At 57.2% G+C, this 18,143-nt stretch overlaps 2 protein-coding genes across 3 annotated transcripts in view; one reads left to right on the top strand and one right to left on the bottom strand.

The window, feature by feature from the left end:
* Positions 1 to 4,305: 4,305 nt before the first annotated feature.
* PIMREG (PICALM interacting mitotic regulator) lies at positions 4,306 to 7,641 on the top strand. Its single transcript, XM_030861667.2, has 4 exons — positions 4,306 to 4,614; positions 6,035 to 6,330; positions 6,847 to 6,942; positions 7,561 to 7,641. Exons 1-4 carry the CDS (start codon positions 4,321 to 4,323, stop codon positions 7,592 to 7,594), a joined length of 720 nt encoding a protein of 239 aa, XP_030717527.1. The 5' UTR covers positions 4,306 to 4,320; the 3' UTR covers positions 7,595 to 7,641.
* Positions 7,642 to 8,829: 1,188 nt separating this feature from the next.
* The window catches only part of PITPNM3 (PITPNM family member 3), a 92,360-nt gene continuing 83,046 nt past the window's right edge, over positions 8,830 to 18,143 (bottom strand). For both annotated transcript variants that reach the window (XM_060290167.1, XM_030861662.2), the window contains exons 18-20: positions 16,516 to 16,699; positions 14,487 to 14,615; positions 8,830 to 12,983 (exon numbers count right to left, since the gene is read on the bottom strand). In XM_060290167.1, the coding sequence (XP_060146150.1) occupies positions 12,681 to 12,983; positions 14,487 to 14,615; positions 16,516 to 16,699 (616 nt within the window). In that variant the 3' untranslated portion in view covers positions 8,830 to 12,680. The remainder of the gene's footprint in view (positions 12,984 to 14,486; positions 14,616 to 16,515; positions 16,700 to 18,143) is intronic.

The following is an 18,143-nucleotide window of genomic DNA, read 5'->3' as shown; positions in this document are numbered from 1 at the left end:
TTCACCCAGGTGATGGTTACATGGGTGTTGTCTTTATAAGTATTCATGCTACTAGCCTTTACGTTTTAGGCATTTTTCTGTCCATGATGTTATTCACAAGGGAAGAAAAAGTTCTAACTGGGTCTCACGTTGCTCAAAACTCTCCCTCTGTTTCAATTGCTTCCCTTTGCAGAGAGTCGAAAGGCACACCTGGGGACTTCCCTGCGGTCCAGTGGTTAGGACCCCACGCTCCCACTGTAGGGGACGTGGGTTCAATCCCTGGTCAGGGATATAAGATCCCGCATGCCACATGGTGTGGCCGAAAAAAAAAAGAAAGAAAGGTACACATGGATTGCAGAAATACCTAGAGGTTGAACTGATAAATTTGGCCCATGGTTGGCGAGGGTGAGGGATACGAGCAGAAGGGGGTGTTGAAGCTGATGCCGGAAGTTTCAGTTTCACTGCTGAGAAAAATGAGGTGCTGAGGCCACAGCCTCTAGAGGGAGCCCCAGCTACTGTTTGGCCCACAAAATAACTTCCTAATGGACTTCATAAAAATGCAACTCTAATAACCTCAGTCCCCTCTGAAAATTCAACAAAGGCTTCCCACCACCATCAGTATAAATTCTAAGCTCTTCCCTGGCTGATGGGGTCCTTCAAGCCCTGCCTCTTGCCATCCGGCTCCTGGCCTCTCCATCTCACTCAGGCTTCCTCTGCTCCTGGAACTTGATGGAGATCTGGCGTCCCAACATCAGCCTTTGCATATCCCTCTACTGGAAATCCTCTTCGGCTTTGTCTCCCTAACTCATCAGCTAAAGCATCATATGCTAAGGGAGGCCTGCCCCGACCCCCCAGCTCCAGTGGGTCCCCCATTCCTTTTACACCCTCTCATCATCCCCTAGCACCTCACATTCATGACATTTTGCACAGTTTAATGTCTGCTTCTTCCATCACACGGGCACTTCCATGAGGTCAGGGTAACTGGTGGAAGTTTTCCGTTGGACAGGGAGCCTTCAGGGCAGGGCAGGGCTGGAGCTCCTTCTCCTTCTCCAACCCCCTCCCCAACAGAGGCAAGGATGGAGCTGGACCCAGAAAGCCTCAGCCTGGAACCACGGACTGGTTTTTCTTCCTTACAAGGAGGGCCAGGAGCCCCTGTACCCACCACCTCTCCGCTGGGAGCCTGCTGGCCTCCGTACAATTTCCTTCCCACCACCTTGCTCCACCCTCCACAGGAGGCCAATAGAGAGGCTCCTCATTCAGAAGAAATTGTTTCTTCCTCCTCTTGTTGCCATGGAGACCATTCTCCTTCACCTGCCCTTCCAGTCACAGAGCTGAGGGGGGCGGGCTGAAAGCTTCAAGCAGGGAGGGCCTCAGCGTGTGTTCAGCCCCTCGTTCCTGATGCTTGAGGCCGTGGAATCTAAGGTTAAGAATTCAGGTTTCAGAGTCAGACCTTCAGGGTTTAAGTTCTAGCTCCGGCTCTCTGTTCCATCTTGGGCGAGACACTTCACCCGTCTGAATCTCAGTTTTGTCATCTGTAATGGGAATAAAAATAGTACCTGCTTCATAGCGTTGCTGTGAGGATTAAGGAAGATGAAAGAAAGGAAATGCACTTAGCAGACACACGGTAAGGGCTTCACACATATAAGCTATCGTATAGATGCCCGTGACGTACGAGCCAGGCACTGCGACAGGTAGACAGGCACGGATGGACAATGGCAGCACGACGACCGATTTGGGAGGATTTGTTTCTACATGTGTCATCTTCCCTGAGTCTTTCCCACATGTTCAACTTAGTTTCCAGAAAAATGATAACTCCTGCTTCCCCCCCCCCCACCTCATATTTCATTGGTAGAGGACACGAAGTAAATTCCCTAAATACAATAATAATAACAAAAGGCATACAAGAAGTGTGGGAACACACACTTCCGACGCTTGGGAAACAACTCGGCTAGGGGAAGAAGTCGAGCAGGCAACACCGAGCAGCGTTTTTCAAACCGCAGCTCACAACGCTTAGAGAGCCATTGTAACATAAACTTAGCGAGCTGTCACCGCGACTTTTTTTTTTTAATGAAATAGAAAATATGTGAAAGCACCTCACACATAGTCAAGTATTGTTTCAGGAAACTTTTGTTTTAGTTACACATATGTGTGTGTGCTGGGGGTCTCACCTGGGTCCTGGGCCCCCAAACATGATGTTCCTTGTGCAAGAAGAACAGCTCCTCCCCTGCCTCCCACTTCCCCACATACACACTCAAACACACACAAACACACACATTCTTTGCTTGGTGAACTCATTTTCTAGGTCTCAGCTTTAAGTGACATCATTTTGGTGTCATAATTTTCTTTGACGAATCGATTACTGGTTATTTAATTTATTCATGTCCGTTTCTCCCCACACACTAGATCTGAGCTCCTGGAGGTAAGGAATGCATCTGTTTTGTTGACCTTTGTGGACCATTGTTAGCACAGTGCTGAATCTATCAAGACACAAGTAGGTATTTGGAAAGACACATGAGGGGACATGGGGAAGGAGGAGAAGGGGGGCTGGGAGAGACCAGGGTTGGATACACCTGCCGGGGAGAGGTGCAGGCTGAGGAGATGCAGTGTGGGGCGCTGGTGAGGCTCATGGACCCTGGTCCCGGACTAAGTTTGAATCCTTGCTGCATACTAACCGGGGGAAACTGGGGCCCCACCTGACCTCCCTACACCTCCGTTTCTTCATCTAGTCCTTGGCTGCAATGAGGGGCTCATGAGTTTCTCCTGTAAAGTGCTTGCAACACCAGTACCTGGTGTATAGTAAGTACCTCGTATTAATCGTTCTCCTCCCATGGGGAGGGTCCCTTCGCAAGGGTGTGGGTGAGATCACCCAGAGGTGAAGAATGGGGTTAAGGACTGAGCTTCAAGGTGCCCATCAGTCGAAACTCGGGGTGGGGGGGTGGGGGGTTTTAGGTGAGGACGGCAGCAAGGAAACGGAAGGGGGAGCATGGCCAGTGCTGCCTTGAGGTGGAGGGGGGACGGGGCTTTCTAAATGGTGGATTTTTTAGTTTGGATGCTAAAGGGAGGGAGGGAGGGAGGCACTCAGCTGGATAGAGGGGACGGGGCGGGGGGGGGGGGCGGGGAGCGTACTTGGAGGAGGAGGGGAGGTGCACCCAATCTGTCCCCTCTTCCAGGATGGACTTTCCTGGGGGTCAACGCGGTGGCAAGTTTGGGGGACAGAGGGTCAGTCTCAGGAAGGCACAGGGTCACGAGGGAAGTTTGAAACAAAACTTCCACAGGAACCCAAGGCTCCGAGCTCCCCCAGCCCAGGCTCTTTCTGACAAAACCACTGAGACCTCCAAGCAGGATGGGAGGGGCCCCTAGGAGCTCGGGACCCCGCCTCCGCCCCGCCCGGTCAGACCAGCCAGAACACTTTGTAGTTAAGGAGGGAGCCCAGCGACCGGGGGCCGAGCTTCAGGAGGTGGCGCCGGGGCTGAGCCGGCGCGGGGGAAGGATGCCGCAGGCTGAGCGGACGGGACCCGAGAATACAAAGAGGCCTCAACGCGCAGCTCCCGGCCCGCCAGACATACAGAGGCATGAATGGGGACGGCAGGGCCAATCCGAGAGCAAGATTCACAGCCGCGGGCGCAGGGGCCAATCGGATCCCCGACGAGGCAGCGAGGCAGGGACGGAGCCAATCAGCTGTGAGGACAGGGCCAGGGGGCGGATCCGCGCGGTGTTTCAAATCCGCTGGATGGGTGAAGAGCAGCTGTGCTCGGCGTCTGGTGAGCGTTGGGCGCTGTTGGGTGAGTGCGGGCCGGGGCGTGGTAGGGCCTCTGTTAAGAAGGGACGAGAGGGGGGACCTCCCGTTAGGACGGACACATGTGGGGCTTCTGGGTATAGCCGGATGGACATTGGGGTGTCTGGTCAGCCCGCCAGAGCGCGTTGGGTCAGGGCGAACCCGTGAAAGAGCCGCTGGTCCTGCCCTGGACCAAGTGCTGAGGCTCGGTGACGGCCAGCCAGTCCTGACTGCCTCCCTCTCCGCCTGAGGCAGATAACGGAAAAGAGGCTGGGATGAAAAGACAGCTTGTTTCAGACACTTGAAGCACGGGACACATTGCTGACCGGCCTTGTTCAGCCTCTACCCTCTTCTGGTCCTCGCTGACCCCTCTTCCAGGAAGCATCCTCCTTCCTGCACCGACAGTTTCCAAGTGCCCCACCCCACGGGCCCCCATCGCATCTCTTCCCCCGGTACTCAGGGTGTCTTTGAAGCCTGGGAATGGGACAGTGGGGGGATGCCTTGCTGACCTCCCTTTGATCTCCTCTCCAGGGTCTGCTGGGCAGAACAGACTCTCGGCAGGGCAGATGGCTTCTCGGTGGCCGGCCGTGGGGGCCTCCATGCGTCGGAGGTCCCTACAGAACCAGGGGCAGCTGGAGGAGAGCGAGGCCCTACAGCCTGCAGTTGGCCACCCAGACACCTCCAGCGGGGCCCTGGATTCCCTGTGCAGACAGTTCCAAAGGAGGCTGCCCCTGAGAGCAGTCAGCCTCAACCTCAGGGCGGGCCCCTCCTGGAAGCCCCTGGAAACCCCACAGCCAGGACAGCAGGGCCTCCAGGCTGCAGCTCGCTCAGCTAAGAACGCCTTGGGTGCCGTGTCCCAGGTAATATCGAACATGTCCAGGTGTGGAGGGCCTTCTTGATGCTGGATAATAGCTGCCCCCGAGGAGCCCCCAAGAATATAGACTCTGTGAAGACAGGGCCTTTGATTTGTTCATTGCTGTGTCCCCAGCACTCCGAATAATTGCTGGCACGTAGCAGGTGCTCAACAGATAGCTGAATGAGTGAATGAAAGCAGTGTTGTGAGGAAACAGAGCCTCATAAGACAAGATGATAGAGCTGTATTGTGATAGGAAATTGCATTCAAGGGGCTAATGGTGGGGGAACACCAAAAAGAAGCTTAGTCAGTGAAGGCTTCCCGGAGGAGGTGATTCCGTGGAATTCGCCCAGGAAAAGGGGGAAGTATGAGGAGTGTACAAGGCAGGTGAAATAGTCCAGACCCAGGGCTGAGGGAGGGCAAGATGCTGAAGAGAACTGGCAGGAACTTAGTCTATGTATGGCCGGAGGACAGAGCGCAGCGTGGGACGTGAGAGGGGCTCGGTGCGCCGAACATGTTTAGATGCTCCCAAGGGCGACTGGGAGCCCTGGGAACCAGTGGGAAGAATTTGCAACATGGTGGGAATTGGGTCCGATTAGCATATTAGAACTTGTTCTTTTAGCTACTTGATGAAAAGGGGGTTAGAAGAAGATTCGCCTCTGAGGGGGTCTGGGGGTCTGGCCTTGCAGAGGAGTGAGCAACTTCAAGAACTGCTCAGAAGATAGCTTTGAGAGGATTTGGTATCAGATGAGAGGTGTGGGCAGGAAGAGGCCACGTGTGCTGGGGCTGACGGGTCCGTGGGCCTCCCAAGTGGCTGTGTCTCCAAACCTAGAGCTGGAGGTGTGGGGAGGTGTCACCTAGGAAGGACAGGAGCTGTGAGAGTGGACAGGCCTCCAAGGACAGACCTGGGGGTGGGCAGGGCATCTCCTTGCTGAGTGGGAATCTGAAGGTTTGGGAGAGGGAAGCATTTCTGGACCCTCTGAGGAGAAGTCTCTGAGCCAAATGTCAGTCCCTGAGAAGGATCTCTGTGCAGCAATGTGGACGGTAGATTAGAGTGAGGGAGACCAGAAGCCGGCAGAGAAATTATTTCACAGTATCCTGTGGGTAGGCCTGCTCTCCTCTGGGTCTCCCCTTTGAGTCTGGGTCAGTCTGTCCCGAAAGAGGGTTTGGACTTAGACCAAATGCAGACTCCATGAGCCAGCGTGGTTCTGCTGCTGGCCACGCGCTCATCCCCGGGGGCCCTGAGCTGGGTCCTTGCCGTGGACCCATTCCACACGGACTCATCTGCAACCCTCACCTTGAGAGTAAAAGCTGCCTGGATTTGTAGGACCGGCTGGTGGGCCGAAGTGTTGGGGGTACGGCCTGGGGACGCTGGGGTAGCTCACTCTTGGCTTGTCCGTGCTGACCTTTCCGTGTGCCTGTCACAGAGAATCCAGGAGTCCTGCCAGAGTGGCACCAAGTGGCTGGTGGAAACCCAGGTGAAAGCCAGGAGGAGGAAGAGGGGGGCACAGAAGGGCAGTGGCCCCCCAGCTCGCAGCCCGAGCCACAGGAGCACCCGGCTATCAGTGGCCGCCCCTGCCCGCTCAACCCTGGACCCCCGGGAGAGGGCGAATCGCCGCCTCTCCACCCAGATGGGCCCGCATGCCCACCCTCGGCGGCGGTCCAGGAGGGAGGCTGCCTTCCGGAGCCCCTACTCCTCAGCAGAGCCCCTCTGCTCCCCCAGGTACGTGCAGTAGTGCCTGCCCCGCAAACACTAACTGGGCCCTGGGGGCTGCTGAGCCCCTCCCAGGGCTACCTGGAGCCAGGGACACCCTGAGCGGAGCCACATCCGTGATCTGGCCCAGCTCTGCGCCCTGCTGGTGGGGGATCTGGGGAGGTCCTTCAGGGTCTTAGTTTCCCCATCTGCCAAAGGAAGAGGCGAGCTTAACTCTGGGAGTATCACAGTCACCCAAGCCTCCTGGGGAGCCCAAAAGCAAGTTCTGAAGCCATCTGGAGGGCTGAGGCTCACCTGTCTACAAGATCACCTGCCCTTGACCTTGTGGGCCTTGATCCAGCTTCTCTGTGCCATCTGCTCCAAGCTGCTCTGATGTCACTTCCTGGAATGGGAGTCTACGGTGACACGTTACCAGGCCGTGTGGGTCATCTGGGCCCATACACCAGGCCCGGTGCTGGATGGGAAGGGCTCCTGTCACAGGTTTCCAACTAATGACTGATATGTGTGGCTCTTCCTTCCGTTCAGCGAGTCTGACAGTGACCTAGAGCCCGTGGGGGCAGGCATCCAGCATCTCCAGAAGCTGTCCCAAGAGCTGGATGAGGCCCTCATAGCCGAGGAGAGGTAAGCTGGCATACCGTGCTTCAGAGGGCCGTGGCCGGGAGGGTCCGCCTTGAGCAGCCACTTTTTTTTAGGCGGGCTCTGGCTCTGCCCTGCTGTGTGACCCTGGTCGTCCCTCTCCCTATCTGAGCCTCTGTCTCCTCTGCAACATGCCTCGGTCTCCTCCTTGATGAAAGACCTAGATTGGGGTGGTGGTTAAGGACATACCCTGCATGTATGTGGCCCCCTGGGCCTTGGTTCCCCACATTTGTCCATCACATGTGGCCGGGTCCCTGGTTCCTGAAAAACCCGCCCTTCCTCTGCCACGCCCCATGGCTCCTCTGGGCCCTGCCCGCCCACAGAGCTGGGAAAAGCATCCTGGCTGCTGTGCAATGCCTGGTCTGTCTGCTTAGGACAGCGCCCCGGGGGCAGGGCCTGGGCCTGGAGCTGCCCTAACTGGGGGCCGTTTGTACGTGGCCGTGACGGCCTCTGAGGCGGGGCCCTGCCGGCTCTGACTACTTGCTGAGTGGGCCACGTCCCCGCCACGTTGCCAGGTCTGCTCTTGTCTAGCTCAGGCGGGGAGGGTCCCTCAAAGCCTGCGGCACCCAGCGGCATCTGTCCCTCCTGCTTTCCCACCTCTAGTGGCGACATGACTGTTTCTCTCATTCATGACTGAGGACAGCATCCTTCAGGTAATGCCCTCCTCCTAAGCATCTTTCCCTGTGTCTTCCCCCTCCCCCACCTCCTCCTCTTGCACGAGCCCGCAGACATACTTGGAGGTATGTTAAAGAACTGAGTCTTTTCTGGAAAAAGCCACAGAGCCGATGGGCCCCACAGAGCAGGAAGGTGCGAGTCTTCTGAGCTGCTCGGAGCCGGAGCTCCTGACCTCACTGGGCCCATCACTGATGGAGCAGAGCATACCGGGGCCCCAGGGAGCCGCAGCCACCTTCTAGCACCTCATTTCGGGGGGGCAGTCTATGGTGTCCCCGCCTCCCCTGGCTTCAGCACTGTGAGGGGCATGAAGGGAGCTCTGTCTTGCAGGAAGCAAGCCATAGCTGACCACCATGCCCTCACACCCAGGGTCCGCGCCTCCCAGGAGTTCCTGGAGGACCCAGGAGCTGGCAGTGCCCCTGGGCCGCGGCAAACAGGGACCGGACTAACAAGGGCCCAGGTGGAGGCTGCTCGGGGGTCTCTGCCCTTCTGCTCCAGCCACTTCCCCGCCCGCCAGTGACCACTTGCCGCAGTCTGCGAGTGACTCGGGGAGCCCTCGGAGAGGCGGGGGGACTGCTCATTCTACTCCCCTTTGGGGCTTAGAAACTCATCCCACACGTGAGCTTTACAGTTGCTTCACTTGTAAAGTGCAGGGCAAGCACAAGGTAATATCTGAGAGCTCTGAGCTGCGTACCCAGGAGTAGGGTCTGCAAAGAGTCATCTCCTGTGTCACCAGCGCAGGGGCTCTTGGGAACCCAGATTCTAGCCCTGTTGCCCACAGCAGAGCCCCGGAAGAAGGGATGGGAGAGAGTTCCAGGCCCCAAGACCCTGAGTCCACAGACACCTACTTACATTCTCAGCACAGGGCACCCACCGCGGGAGTACAGGGAGAGGTAGCCCTGTTCAATAGCAATCTCTGCCCTTTGTAAATTATTTAAGAAATCTGCTTTGTCATTTTATTCGAAAGAAACCAGTGTAGGAGTTTCCTAGACAACACTGCTTTTTCGTAATAAAGACTCTCTGTATCTGACATCTCTTCGTTGTCACCCTACCCCCTGCGCCGCTCTGAGCAACAGGTCTGTGGTCTAGGGCCCGGCTTTGTCGCCCTCCTCCACCCCGACTCCAAGCCAGCCTGCCCCCAGCTCAGGCGGAACGTGAGCAACGGGAAGGGTCTCTCGGCTTAGTTCAGAGCAAAGCACGTTTTAAAGGCAAATAAGGTTTTTATTTAAGTGACAACATTTGAGAGTTAAAAACCAGCTCACATCAAAATCAAGACCAGTTGTAGAAATCTTTTAACTCTGTAATGCTGTTTTTGTCTTGTTAGAAATCTGGTATTTTACATTTTCTTTTCTAACGGATTTTGTACAAGGCAGCCATGAGAAATAGATTAAACCTTTTTCACCACAGAACCGTCCACCACAAATAATACTGAGAGTTACATACTTAGGAACAGTCAGACGGACAAGGTCAGACCGGCTGCCACCGCCGAGGAGACAAATAGAAAAGGACAGCGGGGTCTGGGGGTGGGAGTCCCGACGAGCAAGCCACCCTACCGTCCCACCCCTCCTGGTGTCACCTGCCTCTCCTTGTGCCCGTGAGGGTGGCGGTCAAATTCCTGATTCTTTTTTTCCCATCCACCCTGTTGATTTCTCAGCAAGGAGACAAGGACCCAGGCCAGGCCTCGCTGCTTGGACTTAACCCTACTTGGGGGGGGGGGGGGGGCGGGGGAGGGGAGGTTTCTTCTGGCTGAGCCAAAGAGAATAGGTTTCCAGAGCACTGGGCACCCAAACCCCCGGGGATTCGGCAGGAACGTTGGTTATTTAAGGCGGGGTCAAGCTGAGGCTCCGCAGGCAGGGCGCCTCTCCCGGGCAGGGCTGCACCTGGGCTGGGTGGGCGAGTGTCCCCCACAAATCCGGCGCCACCTCGGGACCCATTCCCACCTGCCTCGGGGTCCGCCTTTCATTTAACAATCGGCGCCCCGTTTTGTCGGCAGGGCACTTCCAGGGCGCGGGTCTGAGCTCCAAAGCCGTCAAAGTACGGTTTAAAACCCATGAGTTCCAGCTTCCCCTCTTTCAGGGAGCCCACCCCACCCCACCCCAGTAATGTCTGGAATCCTGGGGTCCAAATACGTTGGTTTTCTGTGGCCCAGCACCCAGACTGGAGGGCCCTTTATCCAAATGCATGGAAGAGTCTTACTTTTTTTTTTTTTTAATGTATCTGTTGCGGAGCCTAAGAGAGGAGTTGCCGAGGCCGGAAGAGCAGGCCCTGGCTACAGATGCACCCTGAACCCCCAACAGGGCGAAGGCAGGGGAGGCTGCAGGCAGGCCCTCTGTCGGGACAGCCGCCCCCCCACCCCAAACTAGGAAGAACAAACATGCCACGCAAGGAACAAGGAGCTTTGGTCAGGCGGGAAGATGTTTTCCAGCTCCTGGGGAGCAGGCACACGGAGCTGGAAGGATTCTCTAGAAAACAGCCAGACTGGGGGTCACAGAAGTACTCCAGGAGAGGCAGTGGCACCCCCTCCGGAGAACGACACAAGTTGCTTCTTTGTTTTTCTCCAACTTAACTGGAAGGACAAGATCAAACAAACCACTAGCAGAGAAAGTGCACGTTGGTTACAGAGTTGCTGTGAAAGCACTACTGAAACAAGTCGAATCTGATCACTATACAGGGCTCCAAGTACACACATTCACACACACCCACCGAAGCTCCCAGAACGCTGTGTTCACCACATCTCACTGTACACCTTCAGCATCTGAGGTGCACTTTGTCAGAGCCCCAAACCGGAGCTCCAGAAGGGAAGGGGTGCGGGCCCTACTGCTGGGGCCCACGTCCCGGCTCCGATCCCCACAAGCACAGAACCCTGCTCCCGCAGACTCCAAACTCCTCAGGGTCCCTGCTCTCTCTTGCTCCCAGCCTGGGGTTCTCAGAAAAAAGGGCAGAGGGACTCTAACTGGGGGAGAAGTATCTCACGCTAATTATTTCATCACTTGAGAGCCACACATCAGTGGCTTCTGCAAAAAGGAGATGGAATTTCAGAGAAGCAGACCAACTCCGCCCGAGTGTAACGCAGCGTCTGCTTTGGAAAGGAGGGGAAGGACTGGAGTTGACGAGCTGCTGCTCGATGGACAGCCAAGAAGGATGAAATGTTAAAGGCGGGATGGGCCCGCTGCGAACCGCCAGGAGGCAGGACCAGAGAGGAAGCTGGGAGTGATCACCCCTCCCCAGCAGACTTGCCAGCAGCTCTGGGCCTGGGCGCAGAGGCGGCGCTGGAAGTGGAATGGGAGCTGGCAGGCTGGAGAAGACAGAGTTCCAGTGGAGAGCAGGGGTGGGGGCTGGGAGCCCGGAGCCGTCCAGCCCCAGCGGCGCGTCCAGTTTACCGGGTGATTCACAACAGCAGTGCCAGCAGCCCCCACCAGCAGCCGCCACTGGGGAGGACACTGGCCACATGGGACCTGCAAGAGGTAGACAGCAGAAGCGACACTGAGCTGACACAGGTGCCTGCTGGGTATACAGACATCTGGGCCTGGGCAGCCTGGCCCGTGACCCAGAGCCTCGGCTGCAAGAGCTGGATCAGCCTCAGTGACGGCCCGAAGGGCTCAGAGGCAGCCCGGGTAGCCCAACACAGCAGGTGTGGGTCTGGGCCAGGGAGCAGGGGAAGTGCAGGAGACCAACGCCTGGGCCAGGGGCTCAGCAGGAGGAAGGCCTGGGCAGAATCTGAGGGGCCCCAGGAGAGCCAAGCCCTGCCAACCTCAGGGGATGACCCAAGAGGAGGTTACGGGCACCAAACCAAGCTGAGTGGCAGGGGGAAGGGAAAAGAACACAACAGTTTGAGCCAAAATTACATGAACCCCCGCAGCTCTGGGACCTCAGCTGTTACGCCTTCCAGGAGCCAAAGGGAGAAATCACTCTGAGCAGAGCTGGGGAGGGGGAGCCCGACCAGTGCCCTTTGGGGAATGTCTCTGTCCCTGGGACACCAGGTTTGGACCTCAGTGCAAAGCAAACCTCTCTATGGAGCAGGGACCCCTTCCCAGCGACCCCCCAGAGGGGCTTCCTTTGAAGTGGTGGGGCAACGGTGGCTCCCTCCTGCCCACCCCCTGCCCCAGCCCCTCTCTTAGTCTGCAAGGAAGGTATAGATCACTGGGCACTCTGAGGGGCTCTGAGGGGCTCTTAGGCCTGAAAAGCCTCAGAAGGCAGAAGTGCAGGACAACCTAGGAGTCAAAAACTCCCACCAATCTCAGCTCGGGAGACCCCTCCAGTTACAGAAGGAAGGCAGGGCCCAGAGAGGGCAAGCAACAGGCTCAAGGCTCACAGCCAGCCCGGCTAGGCCAGAACCGGGGCCACAGCCTCACAGGGGAGGGCACCAGGCAGGACTCCGGGAAGAGGCATAACTGTCCTCAAGGGCCACGGGAGAAAGGTGAGGAGACAAGAAAGGGGACAATGGACAGCTGCAGGAGGACAGACCGTCAGCACCAGACCCCGCCCCCCAAGGGCCGTGGGCAAACGACTCAAACAGAGGATGAGCCCAGGGGACATCCTCTCGCTCCCAGAACGTGGCCACTTTGCCACAGGAGAGCCAGGCCCAAGATGGTGACCCGGGACGCCACACGGAGGGCAGGCACAAATGCCACTCGACCCTCCAGCAGGCAGCCAGGAAGCTGTACCTGCCAGCGGCATTTGGTCCCTGGTCTGGGGGCTGCTCCCGTTAGGGCCTGCTTAGCATCACTGTGGAAGCCTCAGGAACTCAGGAAGATGGTCGACTTTGTCAAACCCTCCGGCTCCAGGCAGGCCTGCCCCCAGGATTACACAAACATCCACCCTAGCTGGGGCTTGCGCTACAGGCATGATGGGGCAGCAGCGACCGCACTGAGACCCCTGGATCTCACCCCTTCGCAGCCCAGGGAGCCCCCCGAGGCCAGGCAGGGTCCTGCCCCCCTCGCTGGTCGGACACTGCTGGACAGACACGGGAGGGAAAAAGCAGGAAAAGGCCTGTGTCTGCCGGGGAGAAGGCAGCCCGCTGGGGCCCCCCTGCTCTGCGCGCAGCCTGGCCCTCAGGGCACCGACTCGAACTTGGGGGGCCCGCGCGCCCAGCTGAGCGCGGGCAGGGGCCGCTCGTGGTCCTTGTCGGACTCGGGCTGGCTCTGGGCCCGCTCGGGCTTGGGGTTGGCGGGCGGGTCGGGCTGCTGCACAGACATGGTCCGGCGCAGGTGGTTGCGCTTCCGCAGGAACTCGGGCTGCGCGTGGAGGCCGAAGCTGCCCTTGCGCAGGATCATACGCGAGCTGTTCTTCTTGGGGCGCGAGCGGTGGCCGGCCTCCAGCGCGGCCAAGTGCGCGGCGTAGCCCTCGCTCAGGAACTGCGGAGGGGACAGGCGTCAGGCCAGAGGGGCAGGCGGGCCGTCGTCCTGCCCTTCCCCACACCCCAACATCGCCCTCTCCCCGGAACACCCAGCTGCTCCAGGACCTGGGGAGCTCATGACCGGTTAATGCTCCCTGCCCGGCTTTGGGCAACTGAGCGCTTCTGTCTGTACCCCCGGGTCACGCCAGAGTTCCCTGGATTCCTGATGGGGTGAAGCTCCCATCCTTGTCACTTTCACTAAAATCCCCCAAAGGTAAGTCTCTCTCTCCCCTCCTCCAGCTTCTGCTGCATGGAACCTCGTTATTTTCTGGCCCCCGCAGCTGCCCTTCCTGCCCATCTCTCTCCCTAGGTCCTCAGAGCCTTTGCTACTCAAAGTGTGGGCCGTGGATCACAGCCGCAGCAGCACGACCTGGACCCTTGACGGGCAGGATGTCAGGCCCCAGCCCAGGCCTAGGAATCTGCATTTAAACGAGGTCTCCAGGTGACCTGTGCGCACCTTAGAGTTGAGAAGCCCTGCTCTAACGGTTCCCACTCTGAGGTCCCACCATCTCTGCCCCTCCACCTGCCGGTCACTTTCAGGCACCTCCCACTCAACGTGGCCCAAAGAGATCATCGCCTTCCATTCAGTCGCCTGCTTTTCAACCCCAGTAATGGGACCACCTACCTGGTCACCCAGGTCAGAAACCGGGCGTCATCTTTGACTTGCCCTTTCTCTCGACTCATGCATCCGATCCCTTCGTTACCAAATCCAATCCATCCTGCCTCAGAAGCGCCTCTCAGGCCCTTGGCCTTCTCTGCTCTGCCACTGCTTCCCTCCCCTCTCCCCTTCCTCTGATCCGCCTTCCACCTGCAGCCTGACGGACCTCTCTGAATCACAAACTCATCACAAACTCACTCCAGAGCCGTAGAGTCCCAGCTTGGCGAGACACACAGGCCGTCCAGGACCCGCTGCTCCAGCCCCCTCTCCCCTTCCCTCCCACATCACACTCAGACAAGCTGAGTCACTTGCAGTTCCCATAATACACATGTGCTCTGCCGTCTCCTGACCGTGGCTTTTGCTGCTGCCTCTGTCACAAAGGCTCCTCCAACCTCAGGCCCTTCCTGGATAATTCCTTCAAACTCCCAGAAAACAACCTTGTCCCTGAGTCTGGCTTAGCTGCTCCTCTCTGGGACCCCACAGTTCTCTGTGCTCCCTGTCATTCATTATGGCTCCTGCCACACTGCACTGTCATTGTCTGCTAATTTTTCCATCTCCCCCACTAGACTGGATGACATGACATCCGATTCCACCGTGGATCTCCCCTGTACCCAGCGCAGGGCCTGGCCCAAAGCAGGCACCCAGTCGTGTTTGTGGAAGGAAGGAAGGAAAGAAGGAAGGAAGGAAGGAAGGAAAGAACAAATGACTGAAGAGCAAACAATGGAATAAACCTCCTCCTCCCCTCTCCCCTTTTGTTGGTTCCACCCCCCTCACCCCCCAACCCCCAGCCCCACCTCTACCCACCTGGCACTGGGTTTGATACTTCTTGGTGGGCCGGCCCACAATGAAGATCTGGGAGGGTGGCAGGCCTAGCACACTGTAGACGGAGATGTCCTTCGTGGAGCCGTAGGCCGCACTGATTTTGATGAAGCACTGAAACACAGGGCAGCTGATGGAGGGAGAGGGGGCCCAGCGCATCCCCACAGAGGACTCCTAGATGTCCCCCCAGGGAGCACTGCTGGGGGACCCTTTATCTGCACACTGATAGACTCCAAGTCATGGGACCACCCTGCATCAGGAACCACCCCCTGCAGTGGCCTCCCCTCCCGCCCCACCCTCTGCAACGAAAGCCTGATATGGGCTCCACCTGTGAATCACAGCCCCACCATTTGCTGACCCCACGTGAGGAACATGACCCGTAGGTTACGAACAGTGGGGCAAAGTGCTCCTCTGTGGACAGGAAATTGAGTGCCAAGTTGACACAATCCAGGGCCAGGACTGGAGGCCAGTTCTGTCCTGCCAATTCTGCCCTCTGGTTCTCCTGCCTGTCCGTGCCTTTCTCTCCATTCCACGACTACCACCTGGATTCTGGTCTTCTGTCTCTTACTTGGGCAACAGCCTCCCAACTGGCCTCCCTGCCCCTCGTTTCTCCCGCCAATCTGTTCTCCATACAGCTGCCAAAACGATCTTTCTACCCAAATTAGACACTGCCACTCCCCTGCCTGAAGCTTTTCCATGGCTCACCATTACCCTCAGCAGAGAGTTCACGGTCTTGCCCAGTTTCTAAGGTTTTCACGGCCTGCCCAGCCCAGGCCCCTGATCACTTCTGGGACCTCAGCTCCCACTGGACCTGAATCGGATCCAGCACATACCCCCATCCTGAATACCTGCAGCTCTGAGAACATCCCAGGCTCTTTCCTACCTCAGTGCCTTTGCACATGCTGTTTCTCTGGTCACAGGACAAACTCATACTCATGCTTCAAGACTCAGCTCAGAAGTTGCCACCACCTAGAAGCCTTCCCTGGCCTCTCCAGACAAAGCTAGGTCCTTTCTCCTCTGTTTTCCCAAAGGGTCTTTTCTAGTCACCCACCGGTTAACTGTCAATTTCCATGTTTTTCTTCCTGTAGATCAGGGATTGGCAGACTCTTTTGGTGAAAGACCAGATACTAAATATTTTAGGCTTTGCACTCTGTTGCAACTACTCAACTATTCCATTGTAGCTGAAAAGCAGCCATGAACAGCCCGTAAGCAAATGAGCACGGCTGTGTTCCAGTAATACTTTGTTTATGGACATGGAAATGTGAGTTTCATATAATTTTCACATGTCATGAAACCTTATTCTTCTTTTGATTTTTTTCCCCCAACCATGTAAGAGAATTAAAACCATTCTTAGCTCACAAGTCATATAAAAACCATGGGCCGGATTCAGCCCCTGGGCCATGATTTGTCAACCCCGGCTCTAGATCGGCAGTTCTCAAAATTTTGTAAGCATCAGAATCCCCTGGTGGGCTTGTTAAAATACAGATTGCTGGGCCCCCTTCCCAGAGATTCAGATTCAGTAGGTCTCCAAGGGGGGCCAGAGACTCTGCATGTCTAATGAGGTCCCGGGGAACCCTGTGCCACGGGGCACGCAGTGAAAATCACAGCTCTAGGACATCCCGAGTTCTGTTTGCCTCTGTGCATCCCCAACGCCCAGGACAGGGGAGGGAACACACTAGGCACTTCAGTGTCTGCTGAAGGTGTAACCAGATGCAGAGACAAGAGTTTAGGCTTTCGGGTCAGAAGATAAAGGATGAAAGGGTGACTCTGAGATCCTGGGCACATCCCTAAGCCTCACCTTTCTCACTTGCCTGTAGGGATAATAAGACACACCTCGCTGGGCAGTAAAAGGACCCATGAGGTGCACGTGAATGTGCTTTGCAAACTGGGCATCCGCTTGGACAATCGGAGGATGTGGGGTAAAGGAGGAGGCCCTCCCACCCCGGGTTGAGGGAGGAGGGGAGGGGTGATGGGGAGGGCGGGGGAGGAAGCCCTGCCCAGCCGGGACACTCACCTCCTGCATGAGGTTGCGCAGGAAGATGGCCTTCTGCCGCAGCGGGTCGTGCACCAGCCCGTCCGAGAAGAAGATCATGCCCTGTGGGAAGTTGTGCTGGGACAGCCACGACACCACCCGCTGCTTCTGCATGTCCGGCCGCCCCGTGATGTAGAGGATCATGTAGCCCAGGTCCTGCCAGTGCCTGGCGAGACGGCATTGCAGGGTCCAGCCCCGCCCTGCGTGGGCCACCCCCTGCCCGGCAGCCCGCCCCACTCCCCACTTCCCCCTGCCCCGAGAAGCCGGAGGGGCTGTTCCCAGGAGCACTAGGGGAAAACAAGGGGGCACCCTGAAGTCCGCACCCCCAGTTGAGCCCCGTGAGTCCTGGCCATCTCCCCCGGATGGCCCACAGGCACCAACCACATGCCCACAGCACAAATGATCCCCCCACTCCCAGCCCCTCTGCTTGGGTCCCCTTCTCTGTGATGCACCACCATCACTCAAGCTTCTGGAGCCAGAGAGAAGCGCCTTTGATCCCTCCCTTTCCTTCGGTCTCCCGTCCTTCCTCCTCCAATCAAGGAGCCTTTGATTCTACCCGGCAGGATCTTCACTCCATCCTCTCAGTTTAACTCCATTTCTTAGCCTTAGCTCAGGACCCATCGCTCTCCTGGGCCACTACAAAACCCTCCTGGGAGGCCCCTTTCCCTCCAGTGCCCCCAATTGCAATCCAACCTGGGCCGTGCAACTTCGAGCAGGTTACTTAACGCCCCCAGGATTTCAGTTTCCCCTTCTGTAAAATGGGGCTAATAACAACAATTACCTCCTAGGGTTTTCTGAAGGATGAAATACATTCATCCCAAACAAGCCTGGCAGTGAGTTTACTGTTATCCTTGGTACTGTTTCCATGGTGATTTCTGTAAATTGCACATCTAACCCCACTACTCCTTTGCCTAAAGCCATTCCTGGCTCCCCGGTGCCCTGAGGTCGCAAGGCCCCCCTGCACTGGTGGTCCCCCACACTCTGCCCTTGAGCATGGCAGCTCCCCAGCCACACGGAGCTGCTTTGCTGCCCCAGACAAGCCCTGTGCTCTTCTGCTGCAGACCCCTGCCCTAGAGAGGCTTTGTGCTCCATCTCCTTATGTTCCCATCCCCCCGTCTTTCAAGGCCACCTCCTCCAGGAAGCCTTCCCTGCTTTCCAAGCAGGATCTGCCTCTCTCTTCTCTGTGCTCTCACAGTGGGCAAGTGCTCTCCGCTGACATGGAATCCTGTCTGTAAGATGTCAGATGAGCCCAGGCCTGATTGCAGGCTTTTGTGGCGCTAGCCACTGACTGGCCACCATAGATTGGGGGTTTCCAAACCTGGAAGATGCTCTGAGAGATTTGGGGAGGTTTTGTAAGAATGCACAGGCTCAGGTGTCACCTCCAGAGTTCTGGTTAATTCTGACGGGGTACCCAGTGATCTGTGATTATAGAAAGCAGCTTCTGATGCTTAGCAAGGTTTGGAGAGCACCGCAGCGGCCCCAGGAGCCCATGTGAAGAGATGAGAGCACCAGATGGACTGCCCCCCAGAGAGGAAGGACCACAGCCTCCCCTTCCCAGGTGTGGGAGGGGGACACTGACTTGGGAGGGGCTTGGAGAAGATATAATGGGA

Source organism: Globicephala melas, chromosome 20 (assembly GCF_963455315.2).
Source record: "Globicephala melas chromosome 20, mGloMel1.2, whole genome shotgun sequence".
NCBI classification, from domain to species: domain Eukaryota; kingdom Metazoa; phylum Chordata; class Mammalia; order Artiodactyla; family Delphinidae; genus Globicephala; species Globicephala melas.
Note: the sequence above shows the minus strand (reverse complement) of the source record. Positions and strands in the feature narration are given on the sequence as shown.

Excerpts from the sequence above, each read along its gene's own strand:
- PIMREG (XM_030861667.2), top strand. The coding sequence starts at position 4,321 with ATGGCTTCTCGGTGGCCGGCCGTGGGGGCCTCCATGCGTCGGAGGTCC. Across the intron at positions 4,615-6,034 it reads CCTTGGGTGCCGTGTCCCAG|AGAATCCAGGAGTCCTGCCA; the intron begins GTAATATCGAAC and ends TGCCTGTCACAG. Across the intron at positions 6,943-7,560 it reads GCCCTCATAGCCGAGGAGAG|TGGCGACATGACTGTTTCTC; the intron begins GTAAGCTGGCAT and ends TCCCACCTCTAG.